Source organism: Tenrec ecaudatus, chromosome 8, assembly GCF_050624435.1.
Source record: "Tenrec ecaudatus isolate mTenEca1 chromosome 8, mTenEca1.hap1, whole genome shotgun sequence".
NCBI classification, from domain to species: Eukaryota; Metazoa; Chordata; class Mammalia; order Afrosoricida; family Tenrecidae; genus Tenrec; species Tenrec ecaudatus.
Window position 1 is genome coordinate 113561791 of NC_134537.1, and position 15049 is coordinate 113576839.

At 39.7% G+C, this 15049-nt stretch overlaps 1 protein-coding gene across 1 annotated transcript in view; it reads right to left on the bottom strand.

The window, feature by feature from the left end:
* The window catches only part of DLC1 (DLC1 Rho GTPase activating protein), a 458236-nt gene that overhangs the window by 304811 nt on the left and 138376 nt on the right, over positions 1-15049 (bottom strand). The window contains exon 4 of the mRNA XM_075556747.1: positions 13918-14058. Coding sequence (XP_075412862.1) covers positions 13918-14058 — 141 coding nt within the window. The remainder of the gene's footprint in view (positions 1-13917; positions 14059-15049) is intronic.

Sequence of the window (15049 nt, forward strand, 5' to 3'; positions counted from 1 at the left end):
GTGAAGCTACTTTACAAGTGATTTCACACTTTTACCAGAAGATGGCAGCATTTTGAAAGCAAAAACAGGAAAACAGCATAAATATGAACACCGGGCGCCAGACACTGCTTATTATGCATCAAAGTTCTTATAAGAATACTTTAATTGGTGTTAATAATTATATGAATCATTATTGTCAATATGCAAAGTAATTTTATTCCAGCAAAAAATAGGTTAGCCTAGCTGTAATACTATTCTGTCATAGAACAAAGTTTTTTTTTTAAAGATCTGCAGTTATACGAAGGTTTTAGAATTTTAAGTCAATGGTGTATTACTTTTCTATGAGAGTAAAAGTAGTGTCCAAAAAAATAAATGAAAGGTCAAATAATGTACAAAAAGTAAATAAGTATATTAAATAATCATTGAAATATATTGTAAGCCAAATAATTTATGGAAGGTAATTAAACTTCTGATCCACAAGAAAGTTAAACATGATATTCTCCTCCCTCTAAAAAAAGTGTTTGCTTTGGTGGACCGCTTTAATTCTGCATGGTATAAAATATATTGTGAACATAAACACACAAACCCGAATATTTTTATGAATATATATAATTAAATTCAGACCTTTTGTAATAAGATTGAAAGCCCTTACGTAAGGGTCACGAGGAGGAGACGAGCTAGTCAGGGTGCAGTGTAGCAATGATGAAACACACAACTTTCCTCTAGTTCCTAAATGCTTCCTCCACTCCCCACTATCACGATCCCAATTCTACCTTACAAATCTGGCTAGATCAGAGGATGTACACTGGTACAGATAGGAACCGGAAGCACTTGAAATCCATGACAGATGATCCCTTCAGGACCAGTGGTGAGAGTGGCGATGCCCAGAGGGTGGAAGGAGGGTGGGGTGGAAAGGGGAAACTGATTACAAGGATCTACATATAACCTCCTCCCTGGGAGATGGAAAACAGAAAAGTGGGTGAAGGGAGATGTTGGACAGTGTAAGATATGACAAAATAATAATAATTTTTAAATGATCAAGGGTTCATGAGGGAGGGGGGAGCAGGGAGGGAGGGGAAAATGAGGAGCTGATACCAAGGGTTCAAGCAGAAAGCAAATGTTTTGCGAATGATGATGGCAACAAATGTACAAATGTGCTCGACACAATGGGTGGATGTATGGACTGTGATAAGAGGTGTTCGAACCCCCAATAAAATGATTTTTTTAAAAAGATATTGACTCAGTCTCATGCCCACATCCAACCTTGATTTTGTTCCTGAAAGAGCACTTGGAAGGCAACAAGAGCACTTTGTTCTAATAACCTGGCACTCTTTGATACTCACCTTCCTGACAGGATCACTGAAGACAGAATGGGTACTTAAGCAAATGTGGTGAAGAAAGCGGATGGTGCCTGGCTATCAAAAGAGATAGCATCTGGGGTCTTAAAGGCTTGAAGGTGAACAAGCGACATCATTCCATTCCTCTAGTCTATGAATGCTTTCTCCCCCTGACTACCATGACCCAATGCTACCTTACAAATCCGGCTAGATGGGAGTACATATAGTACAGCCAAGAGCTCTCAAGACATGGAATTCAGGACAGATAAAACCCTCAGGAATAGTAGTGGGAGTAGCAATATCATGAGGGTACAGGAAGGGTGGTGGTGGGGAAGGGGGTGAAAGGGGGACCCCATCATAAGGTTGGATATATAGCCCCTCTCTGAGGGGATGAATGATAGAAATGGGGGTGAAGGGAGACAACAGACAGTGTAGGGAGACAACAGACAAAATAACAAGTAGTAATATATAATTGATCAAGGATTCATGAGAGTGGGAGGGTGGGGGAAGAAGGGGAAAAAAGAGGGGTTGATATCAAGGGTTCAAGTAGAAAGAAAATATTTTGGAAATATTGATGGCAACATATGTACTAGTGTGCTTAATGCAACTGAGTGATGGATTATTATAAGATTTGTAAGAGCCCCAGTAATATTAATTAATTAAACAAAAAACCCTTCAAACCCACCAGCTGCTCCACAGGAGAGAGACTTGGTTTTCTACTCCCATAAAGATTTACAGTCTTGACAACTCATGTGGACAATTACTTCTACACTGCCCTCTAGGGTCACTATGAGTCAGCATAGATTCACTTGCAGTGACTAAGTTTGAGCTGTACTTTTGAACTTCCTGGATGGTGCTAACAGCTTTCACCACTAAATGAAGAGTCGGTGAGGTCACCAAATCCACCCAGAGGCCCCTCAAAGGAAAGACCTGGTGATCGACTTCCAAAAAAATCACATCCCACAATATGGCCCTTAGTCACCCATCAGGTGTAGAACTGAACGCACCCCTCTGGAGTCGCAGAGGGTGCCATTGTGTGTAAATCTAACTATGGATAATGAAAGATATTCTGACTCCCGAAACTAAAACAAACCTACTGCCATTGACTCAATTCTCATCCTATATAGGAAGGGTGGGGAACCTTTTTTTTAAGTTTTTTGCCAAGGGCCATTTGTATATTTATAACATCATCCTCAGGCCAAACATTTAATTTACTCACTCCTAGTGAGGAGCCCTGGTAGAATAGTCGTTACATATTGGGTTGCTAAGTCAGCAGCAAGGTCAGCAGTTCGAAACCACCAGTTTCTCAGTGGGAGAAAGACAGGGTCTTCCACTCCCATAAAGAAAGACAGTCTTGGAAACTCACGGGGTGATTCTACTCTGTCCTATAGGGTCTCTATGAGTCAGCATCGACTCTATGAACAGGGAGTTTGGTTTTGGTTTTGGAAAATGATGGCTGGAATTGCCTCTCTTTGGTGAGGCATGTGATGTTAGCTGGTACTGAGGATTTCAAGGGCCTTACCTGGCCTGTGGGTCAGGCAGTTCCCACCCTGCAGAAGGCTGATTTCAGAAGCAGTGAATCTGTATGGGAGCAGATAGCCTCATCTTTCTTCCTTGGAGTGGCTGGTGGGTTTGAACCTCCAACCTTGTGGTTAGCAGTCCAGTTGCTTACCTGACATTACTTATGAAATATTAGCATATAGAAAAGCTGATTATAAAACAGTATGCTATATGTTCTAATTCATTTAATGCATTAAAACTGAAAGGATATGTATTAATTTAAAAAAGGGAAAAATGAGTGCAGAGACCACTGAATACTGGTGGCAGAAGAAATGATTAGTTGGCTGGCATGAGAGAAGGAAAATCAGAAGCGCACTGATTATGTTAATTAGAACTTGGAGCCAACTCCGTTTAGAATGAAAACAGGCATAAATCTATGAAAAAGAATGACTAGTTATTATTGCTGCTCTGTACTGTGAATTATATCCTTGGTTGCTGTCATGTGGCATCCCATTGGCTTTCCATTTTACATTTTCCAGAAATAGCTGGGAGTTACTATTTCTCTTGGACAGAAATATGAATCGGATTCAAGAATTCACATCAGCCCATGAAAAAATTAGCTCTTCCTCATGGTAACGATGATAGCAGGCAACAGTACTATCTGTATGATTGACTACCAGGCGGCAAGGATGAGGCCCACCTGCTAAGAGAAACCCATCAGATTCTAGCTGCTCCATCACACATGTGTGTTCCTGTTTACCATCGTTCTTTAGCACCCAGACTTCATCTCCAGAAATGGAATGAGTCAATCCACCACAAGCTGAACCCTAGCAAGGCCCAACAACCAGCGTGGCCAACTCAAAAAAAGTATTTCAATGTCATGCTCTCAGAGCTCAGTGTTCAGACTCCGTAAATCAGGTCTAAATTCCATTTATCCTTGACAGAATAAAATGCCTACATTCAAAGGGCAAAAAGGCTCATGGTAAGTTACTGCAGATATTGAAGAATAGATCATGAATAACCCATACCAAATAAGACGGTCCTCAATTGATGTATCTATGGATCAGAAACAGATGTCAGTATCTTATTTAAATCCCAAGAAGAGAGAGAACTTTCAATTTATTTGAATATAAAAGTAAATGGTTGAGGACAATGTTTCTAGTTTTTAAAGTCCAAGTTTAATAAATTACAGGTTCACTTATTTTAAAATCCAGACGATGTGAATGGTTTGTTGTTGCTGTTAGGTGCTGTCAAGCCATGTCTGGCTTACAGAGACCCGATGTTTAACAGAGCTCTGAGCTTCAGAACTGGGGAATTCAACGAAGCATTATCATAGTTATATCGCAGAATGATGGTCTTTTCAGAAACAGTCTTGTTCTAACTCTGTGGCAGCTCAATTGTTTTCTTTAAAAAGTCACTCACACCTTTTAAGTTCCATATTTCTTTGTAAACCATTGAGATCTTGGTGAATAGAGACAAATATTTCTTAAAAATATACACGTAGATGCCAATACTTTGTTGTCAGGTGTCATCCAGTGGGCTCCAACCCATAGAGAGATATGCTGGGGCCACTGAGGCAGACAGTATGTCAATACATCTCACCAAGGGCCTCCCCCCACTTTACCAAACTGTTGTCCTTCTGGAATCAGTCTCTTCTGACAACATGTCCAAAGTGCGTAAGATGAAGTCTTGCCATCCATTCTTCCAAAGATCTCTCTGGCCTTACCTGTTCCACATTTAGTGGTCCATGGTACTTTCAATACTCTCCAGCAGCACAATTCAAATGCATCTATTCTTCTACGGTCTTCTTTGAGTACGTCCAACTTTCACATGCATGTGACGTAATGGAGAATACCATGGATTGGGTCAAGTGAAACTTAGTTCTCAAAGTAACATCCTTGTTCTTTAATATTCTGCAGAGGTCTTGTGAAGCATATATACCTAATGCAGTGCATTTTTTTGATTTCTTGATTGCTGCTTCCATGAGCATCGATGGACCCAAGCAAGACAAAATCCTTGACAACTTCAGTCTTTTCTCCATTTATCATGATGTTGCCTATTGGTCCAATTGTGAGGATTTTGGTCTTCCTTACATTGAGCTGTAATTAATAATGAAGGCTACAAACCTTGATCTTCATCAGCAAGTGCTTCAATTCCTTCTCATTTTTAGCAAGCAAGGTGTCATCTGCATACCTCAGGTTTTTAATAAGCTTTCCTCCAATCCTGATGCCACACTCTTCTTCATATACTTTTCCTTCTTTGATGATTTATTCAGCATTTGGCTTAAACAAGTACTGTGAGAGGACAGTATCCTGACTCACACCTTTCTTGATTTTAAACCATGCAGTATTCCTGTGTTCTAGTCCCACAGATACTTTTTTTGGGGGTTCCATGTACAAGTTCTGAATGAACACAATGAAGTGTTTAGGAATCCCCATTCTTCTTAAGGCGATCCACAATGTATTATGGTCATTACAGTGAATAACTTTGCATAGTCAATGAAACACAAGTAAGTATCTTTCCGGTATTTTCTGCTTTCAGCTAAGATCCATCTGACATCAGCAATGATATCTCTTGTCCTTTTCTGAATCAGGCCTGACTCTCTGGCAGGTCCCTGTCAATGTGCTGTTGTAACCACTGTTGGATGATCTCATCTATCAGTTTGTTGTATTGTTGTGGTTTGTACGTTGCTGTGATGCTGGAAGCTATGTCACTGGTACGTCAAATGCCAGCAGGGTCATCCACAGTGAGCAGGTTTCAGCGGCGCTTCCAGACCAAGAACAGACAATGAAGGAATACTCAGCTCCCCACTTTAGAGACAGTCAAACTCTGCTGAAAACTTTATGCGTACCTTCTAAGCATGTGATGACTTACCTCTCTTAAAATAAGATTGCCCCATTCACCAAGCCTTATAGTCAAAGGAATTGTGCTAAGACTATTGTATTCTGGTTTCAATTTGCTGTAAATGTACTAATCCACTTTTGGAATATTTCAGAAAGATTGACTGAATCTTTAACATTTCTAAGTGTGCCATTGCTTTTCTTTACTAAATAGTTTCTTTATGTGGGATATGAAGCAGGAGTCCTGTTGGCGTTGGGCTTCTAACGATAACATCAGCAGTTCAAACCTCCGAGCCCCTCTGAGGAAGACGGATGAGGCTGCCTTCTTCTGTAAAGGTTTATACTCTGGGAACCCTGTCAAGAATCTCTATGAATCAGAAAGGACTGGAGGGCAGAAGGTTTGGGTTTGGTTTAGGATATAAAGACCAGCTCCTTGTATGTGTTAGCTTGCATATTTCTATCTCAAGATTTAGTAAAATGGTATATACAGTTCCCATTTATTAAAAAAACATGGTAATTTTGTTCCTTCATCCCCCACTAGGAAGCAGTCAGGAAAACACTCAGCTTTGTTAAAAGTCCATCTGATAATAGGCGGTATAGACATGTTCAGTGGCTCACTGAAAAGTTGGAATTCCACCCTACCCAGAGCTGCCCCAGAAGAAACACCTGGGAATCTTACTTTTGAAAACTCAGCTGTCAAATGCTCTATGAAGAGACGTTCTACTCTAGTACATGGGTGACTCTGCTTTGGCTTCAGTTTGATAACTCACTCTTTTTTTAAGACAAAATAGAAAAATTACGAAGATTACACACATAAATTGGGTTTTAAATGGTATTCTAAAGTGATGTGGTTTTAACTTCAGAATCGACATGTTTTTATTCAATTTTAGTGTTTGTGCAAATCATTAATATTATGAAAAACAGAATTACTTTAGTATAATTTGTATAAGACCTAGTTGACATTAAATTATCAGAGGAATCCCTGTAGGTCTTTTTCTTTCTTATATCAGTTTTATTTCCTTTATATGCTGTATAATGAGGACAAATGCAATAGATACTTCATAGGTGTAGAGCACGGTGATTTTCACATGCTTTTGTTCACCAAGCTCTGTCTAATTTCTGGCAAAGGGAGTACAGGCAGTCTCTGGGTTATGAGGATACAACTTAAGGCACCTGACACTTGTCCTTTCATGTAAATGTAAATATTCATTAAGGGTAAATTTGCCCTCACTTTTCATGGACATCTACTTGCAACACATTTTTAACATAATCATCTTTATTTGCTACTTGTACAGAGGTAAAGGGAAATTCAGGGAAAAGGCTTTAAACCTTATCTGAACTAAAGTAAGCTAAACAAAAGTCTCACATACTTGTCCCAATTTACCTACAAATTTGACTTATACATACATTTAGAAACACGATTTATTTTTTACCTGGGCACTGCCTGTACTGGCAAATTCTCTATTTTCTGATGTTGCCTTTCAGCCTGCTGTATTGCATGATCTTGCAGTTAATTACCCAATTAGTAATAAATGTCTTTCTAGTCAAATAGTTATTTCATGTAAATTATAACCTTTAATATTAAAATTTTAATATCTTTATTAATGCTATAATAGAATGCTGATTGAGATGACAATAGAAATGGTTGGTATGAACAGTTGTACAAATGGGTACCTTTCATATCAAACACCAGGTAGTCAATGTTTGGTTTAGTATGTAGTGTACTATTCTATGACTATTCTTAGAATATAGTATACTATTCTATGCATAAAATACACTAAAAAACAGATTTTATTTTGCCACTTTTTAGCAGCCTTTAGGCAGGATTTGTTCTGGACCACTCTCAAAAGGAGTTGGCATTAGTAGTATGATAGAAATATAGACTAGCGAAGCACAATTGAGAACCAAAAGTAAATTCATTCACTTCAGACAGTTGCTCTATGACTACGGACTGAAACATATCAGGGAAACGATAATCTCTTCAGCAAATGGCAGTGACAAAATTAGATATCCATTTTCAGAAGAATGAAATGAGACTCATATTTGACACCAGATATAAAAATGAACCAAAGGTGGAACAGAGACCTATACATAAGATTAGAATAAAAAAGATCATCAACGGAAAAATAGGGACTCTTCACAGGCCTGATACATGGCATAAATAGACTATTAAAACGTAATGAAAAAAATACAAGCAACAGAAGACAAACTAGATGACTGGGACTTCTGAGAAGTAGACGCTTATATGCATTGAATGATTCCACTCAAGTGTCAAAAAAGAACACTGTCATCATGGGGATGACTACATCATAAGCGCAAAAATCCTGAGGACCATGGACCAGCTAAGTTGGCACACAACTTTAACCTCATCAATGATAAGCTGTTCTAGAGATCCTGTGGGCAGTTTACGTTATGCTCAAAGTCGCGAGCTGTATCCCACTCGAGTCGCTGTGACCGAGAGTCTCCACACTATTATCCGAAGTCTTTCTAGGGCGGGGACAAGGGGAATTTACACTGAACTAAAAGCATGTCCCTCTCTTAAGGATGCTGTTACTCTACACAGCTGAATGGTAGTCTCTCGCTACTGCCCGTGTTACTTTTCTGCAAATTACATACAGTGTTTTACTTGTTATCTGAAGTTTGGTCTCTTTTTAAATAAATGTCTTTTTAGTAGTTTTAATTTAACACCTAAACCTAAGAATATCTGTATGAATAGAAACAACAAAAACTTCTGATATTCTGGTTCCTGGTTCTAAAGCCTTTCATGTGTTGTTGTTGGGTGCCAGTGAGTCAATTTCGACTCAGCAATGTGACTCCCGGGCACAACAGAATACAATAATGCCTAGTTCTATGCCGTCTTCACCACTGTTCCTACTCTTGAGCCCGTTTTTGTAGCCACTGTGTTAATCATCTTCTTGAGCAACTTCCTCTGTTTCCTTGCTAGTCTACTTTACCAAGCAGGATGTCTTTGTCTCAGGATGGTTCTCTCTTGGCAACACGTCCAAAGTATATCAGACGAAATCTTGCCATTCTTGCCTCTAAGGAGCATTCTGACCAAACTTCTTCCCAGACAGATTTGCTTGTTCCTTGAGCAGTCCATGGTACTGTCGATATTCTTTGCCAGCACCATATTTCAAATGCATTAGTTCTTTATTCAGTGTCCCACTTTCACACGCATATGAGGCAACAGAAAATACCATGGCTTGTGCAAGGCACCCCTCAGTCTTCAAAGTAGCCTCCTTGCTTTTCAACACTTGAAAGAGGTCTCTTTCAGCAGATGTACCCAATGCAATGCACCCTTTGATCTCTTGACTGCTGCTTTCGTGAGCATGGATTGTGGATCCAAGCCAAACATAGTTCAACGTTTTCCCCATTGATCATGATGTTACCTATTGGTCCGGTTGTGAGGATTTGGGTCTTCCTTACGTTGAGTGTAATCCACACTGATGGCTAGAATCCTTGCTCTTCATCAGTCAGTGCTTCAATTCCTCCTCACTTTCAGCAAACAAGGTTCCATTATCTTCAGATTGCAGGTTGTTAATAAACCATTTTCCAATCCCGATACCACATTTTCCCATATAACATAGCTTCTCTGATTAGTCGATCAGAATACAGCTTGAATAAGTGTGGTGAGAGGATACACATCGAGGCGCCCCTTTCTGGATTTTAAACCATGCAACATCCCCTTGTTCCCTGCCTACAGCTGCCCCTTACCTTTCAAACAGCAACTCTGCATCAATTAACACAGGAACAGTGGAAGTTAAAGTGGACCATGATATCTGTATCCTGTTCAACAGTGCAATACAGCATTTCATATAAAATGACACCACTACTTATTGGTTATTTTTTTAAATGCCTACTATGGTAGGTATTATGAAATGGTTTCCAGAGGGTGAAAATAGAGAGTTTAGGTGAGAATTTATGAGTTTCTTACCATGAAGCATACTGGCCCCTGTCTTTTTGTAATCAACTGTTTGATGGGAAATTATCTAAAATTTCACTTTTTCCTTTTTGTGTGAAATACATCTCAGAAATATAATTTCAGCATTACTTGTCAGTACCATACACACATAGAATTATGAACACTGAAGATGACTCATTGATCCCATTCTAAAAACACATTTAAAAGAAGAACTCTTATTGAAAATAGGCAGTTGGACACCCAAAGTCCTTCCACACAAAACAAAAAGCAAACATTTGAGGTAGTTAGTCACCATTATAAATTGATTTGACAGGAAGAAACTCAATACAGAATTAAATAATTCTGAAATGAAAGCTATACTCTTTTAAAAGGTGGCATTATAGGGCTGTCAGTATATGTTAGGTGAAGGCATTAACTAGGTGTTCTTAGAAACTTAGCTTTGGTATCAGGCATCAAAGAACAAAAAGGGGGAATGCGGAGTGGAGACCCAAAGCCCATCTGTAAGCAACTGGACAAGCCCTTCCAGAAGAGTTGCCAGGAGAAGATGAAACAGTCAGGGTGCAGTATAGCACCAGTGAAGCATACACCTTTCCTCTAGTTCAGCAGTTCTCAACCTGTGGGTTGCAACCCCTTTGGGGTTGAACAACCCTTTCACAGGGGTCACCTGATTCACAACAGCAGCAAAATTACAGTCATGAAGTAGCAATGAAAATACTTTTATGGTTGGAGGGTCACCACAACATGAGGAACTGTATTAAAGGGTCACCGGCATTAGGAAGGTTGAGATCCACTGCTCTAATGCTTCCCCCACCCCACTATCATGATCCCATTTTTACCTCACAAATCTGGCTCGACAAGAGCATCTACACTGGTACAGATAAGAGCTGAAACACAGGGAATCCAGGACAGATAAACCCCTCAGGACCAATAAGGAGAGTAGCGATACCAGGAGGGTAAGAGGAAGGGGGGTTGGGTGGAGAAAAGGGGAACCAATCACAATGATCTACATATAACCCCCTCCCTGGGGGACAGAAAATAGAAATGTGGGTGAAGGGAGACATTGGTCAGTGTAAGACATGAAAATATAATAATAATTTATAAAATATCAAGGGTTAGTGAGGTAGGTAGGATGGGCTAGGGAGGGAAAAATGAGGAGCTGATACCAAGGGCTCAAGTAGAAAGATAATGCTTTGAGAATGATGATGGCAACAAATGTACACATGTGCTGGACACAATGGATTGATTTATGAATTGTGATACGAGTTGTACAAGCCCCCAATAAAATTATTTTTAAAAAAGGAGCTGTAGGAGCCCCCAATTGAATGATTGAGGGGAAAAAAAGAAATTCAGGCTTCTCCTTAATTTGAAATTTTAGTTCACAGTTAAAATAAATGTTCAACAGAATACTAAAATAGACTGTGAAAATGTATCTGGCCTAGTAATTATTTTCAGTCTGTAATAAAAAGGAGTGTCTTCAAAAGAATAATAGCATCAATAAAAATCAAAAGATGAAATTCACACACAAATGAAAAGACTCTCCCCCACCCAGACAAAAGTAGATCATTTTTCAAGTTACTTTTCACTCCTGGTCATAGTCCTGTTGGTTGCTTTTGACAGAGGAGCGTGTCTTTCTGAGTACTTTTCGTGGCCTGCCAGAGGATTTTACTAAATTATACTTCAGGAGCTGGAGAGAGTTGCGTGCACAGTTGTCTAGCCTGACTTGTGGCGTAATGCATATTTTGCTTGTCTTGAAGTGGAATACTGTGTTTGGAAGCCAAGTTAATTGCATAACAATTTTTGCTACTTGTTGTTTAATAACTTGTGTCACAGGTGCGGTTAGTGATTCTACTCCTAGGCAACGCGTCACCCTCAGCAGGTGGATGTGTGTCCAGCCCCACTTTTATTCCAAGTTGACAACCTTTCAGGAAACAGTTGATGTGGGGTAAATGAAAAAAAAAAACAGTTTATCTCTGTTCAAGAATTGATGCAGTATTTCTCAGTTGCGCCTATGGGGTGGGTATTTTGGTGAATTGTTTGGACAAAATAGGATAAATCTGAAGGTATATATTACCCTAAGGGATTTGAATCCTGGGAGAATGCAATGTTTTGTAATTTTCATGAAAACTTGGTTAAACCATAAAAATGTATACATGTCTATGTAATTATACTGACTATATATGTGGGGTTTAAAACTGCATAGACAGTTGCAAACTTGTTGTAAGGTAACCCTACACTGAAATGTGTATATTCCAGTAGCAAAATAGTGGATGTCTATGGTAATTATTTTTAAATGAAAACCAATATTATGGTTGGACAATACTCGGCAAAATACTAGCAAATCCTTTAAAAAGTGGATTAAAAATGAAATGCCTTTCCACTACATTCTTACATGTCAACCCCACTCCTGCTCTCAGTTAAAAACAAAACAGAACAAAACAACGCTCCTGTGATTCCCACTGCCTTCAAATGAATGATGTTGAGAAGTTTTCACCTTTTCCCTTAACCACACCGTGATAAATTGAGACCATCAGATTTCATATTTTAACCTTGACTCATTATGAACAAGAAGAGCGTGGTTGCAATGCAGTCTGATGGTGGACACACATTATATTTGAACCTTCTTTCTCAGTGCACCTCTCTTTGTTCATTGTATTCTCAACACACATACCACTACCACTGTCCATGCGGAAGGGCAGAGCAAGAACGGGGCCCTCAATGAGATGGATTGACTCATGGCTGCAACTATTGGCTCCAACACAACTGTGAAGTTAGCCCAGGACCAGGCAGTGTGTTGTTCTGTAGTACACAGGGTCACTGAGAGTCAGAGCCAAGTTCATGGCATCTAATAATACCACCGCCACTGGCCGTGGGCCCATGGGAAAGCACTGAGCTGCTAACGAGAGATGGAGGCTTTGAACCCTCCAATGACTTGACTGGAAATGGATGGGCAGCCTGCTTCTGTAAAGAGGAGGCATGTGGGGCAGGTCCACTCTGTCCTGCAGAATCAGAACGAGCCCACTGGCAGTGGCTTTGGGCTTGCTGCTGTTGCCTACCTGAGGGAACACAGCACATCACTGCCTGCAGGCCTACCTTCCCTGGCTAGACGGCCAGCTGTTTGCTGAATGACAGGGAGTAAGTTATGTTCCCCTCTGAGTCTTTCTTCCTCTAGCACAAGGAAGAGCACGTCCTTTGTGTTCAGTAGATATTTAGTCCATAAAAAATTCTTCTAGACATAATAAAAGAGAATTTAATTTCTATATAAACACAAATGCCTGTTGTTAAGACAGTAGTTGGCATCTGTGAGATTTAAATGATATGTTTTTCACTCTGCTTGCAATGACAACAACTTCCTATGTTTGAACCTCAGAATATTCTCTTTTGATTCCTATTTCAGACCTGCCTTTTACTTTAAAGGCAGACAAAGAAGCAATCCGAACTCGTTTCTCTATCACGCTAACACGGACATTAGAAGAACACGTGGTACTATGACTTTCACGGAACCAGGAGCGATTACTTTGGAGCTGCTAGGACTGGAGATATTTGAAGCAGTACTTACTTCCTTCATCAATGTTGCCTTTTTGAGTCAAATCTGCTTTCCTGTTGCCTATTTTTCTACTAAAAGGAAAATATCTTTTATTCACAATGACACACATGTTAATTTTTCCCAGGAGATAAATTGTTCCCTTTTCAGTTGTTTCGGTGGCATCTGTTAAATCTATAAATCATCATCATCATAATATTAATTGTGTAATTGATTCAATACTTATTCTGTGCCAAATATTTTATTAACCACTTTACATGTGCTTTGTCTCTTAATGGCTAAAGAATATTATAGCTATATATGCATGTATCAATATCATCTATAGCTATATCTATCTATCTATCTATCTATCTATCTATCTATCTATCTATCTATCTATCTATCTATCTATCTATCATCTAAAGTACTTAGCTATCTATCTGGTAATTCCCCAAGGTCAAACAATGGTCAATAATGAAGAAACAGCCATTTCTAGATGGTAAACTCTTTATTATTTAAAGAGTAGTGTAAAGTCTTTGTTATTTAAAGCTCTGTGAATCCAGGGACAAATGTCCTTGTCCTACTTTGGATAATTTTGGATCCATGATCTGTTTTGGTGAAATGTTTGCATGACTGTCATTTATTTGAAAAATCACGTATTTCTAGGTGTGTGCCCACTGCTCATGTCCCCGCAGCTAAGACTCTGAGGGCATTCCCTCTCCATCGAATGGCCAAGGGATCAGCTCTTAGCAGAGGATCAACGCAAGTTGATGACTTGTCACTTAGAGTTGAGACTGAGTGTTAGAGTTTACAACTTACCAGAGCCTTGGGTTTGGTTCCAGAGCTAGAAGCTGGGGTGGGAGATGGTAGGACAGTAGAGTCGGTGTGAGAGGACAAATTCACTTGTGACTGATTTAATGAAATTGTCTCTGCTCCACTTTCAGATCCTGATTCCAGCTCCTGTGGAACAAACAAGAAAACTTAGCTCTAAAGGGCATGCCAGTGTTACCTAAACCAGCACCCCTTTCCCTGGTAGGAGCACATTTTCCACCTCACGCTTCCCCCACACACGCTTCCCCCCCCACACACTGCACCCTGACAATGGCCATGGCGAATGATATTAGCCAGTCACCTACAATCATGCAATATTGTGTAAAAGAATTTGCACTCTTCCAAGGCTCTTCTTTTAAAATCTACCTACTTGATAGCAGGTAGTAATGTAGCACTGTATTATCAATTGGGCGGGGTAATAGTGTAGCTAGTTAGCAAACTGGGGGAAGAGTTAGAACAGCTTTGATTCATTCTCGTGTGGTCTCAGGGAAATCACTTAGCATCCTTAGGCAACACAGACCCTCAGACTCTCACAGGGACGGTGTGACTGCTGAATGTGAGGACAGTTCTCCCTTCTTCTCAACGTCCTCTTTTCTACGCTCATTAGTTCTCTAGGGTGACATCTACCACATTGGCCAGAATCATTTAGTTCAAGTGTCTATCAAATGAACTATAAGCTATCAGGGGCAAAGATCTTGCTTTATTGATCCCCTCATTTGAAAATAGGTACAATAATGTCAATGATCTCATAAAAGTTCATAAGGATTACATGCCCTATTAATACAAAAAGAGTTGCTGTTGTGCAAAGGTTACATTAGTGATTGCTACCCAAAAGTTCAGGAGCCCTGGTGCTGCTAACTGAAAGGTCAGCAGTTCAAAACCACCAGCTACTCCAGGGGAGAAAGACAGTGCTTTCTACTCCCATATAGAGTTACAGTCTCAGAAACACACCGGGGAAATTCTACCCTGCTCTATAGGTTCACTATGAGTGGGCACTGACTCGATGGCAGGTAACAGCAGTAGTAGAGCATTAGGTAATAGCAGTAGTAGAGTATTATGTAATAGTAGTCGTAGAGTATTAGGTAATCGCAGTAGTAGAGGATTAGGTAATAGCAGCAGT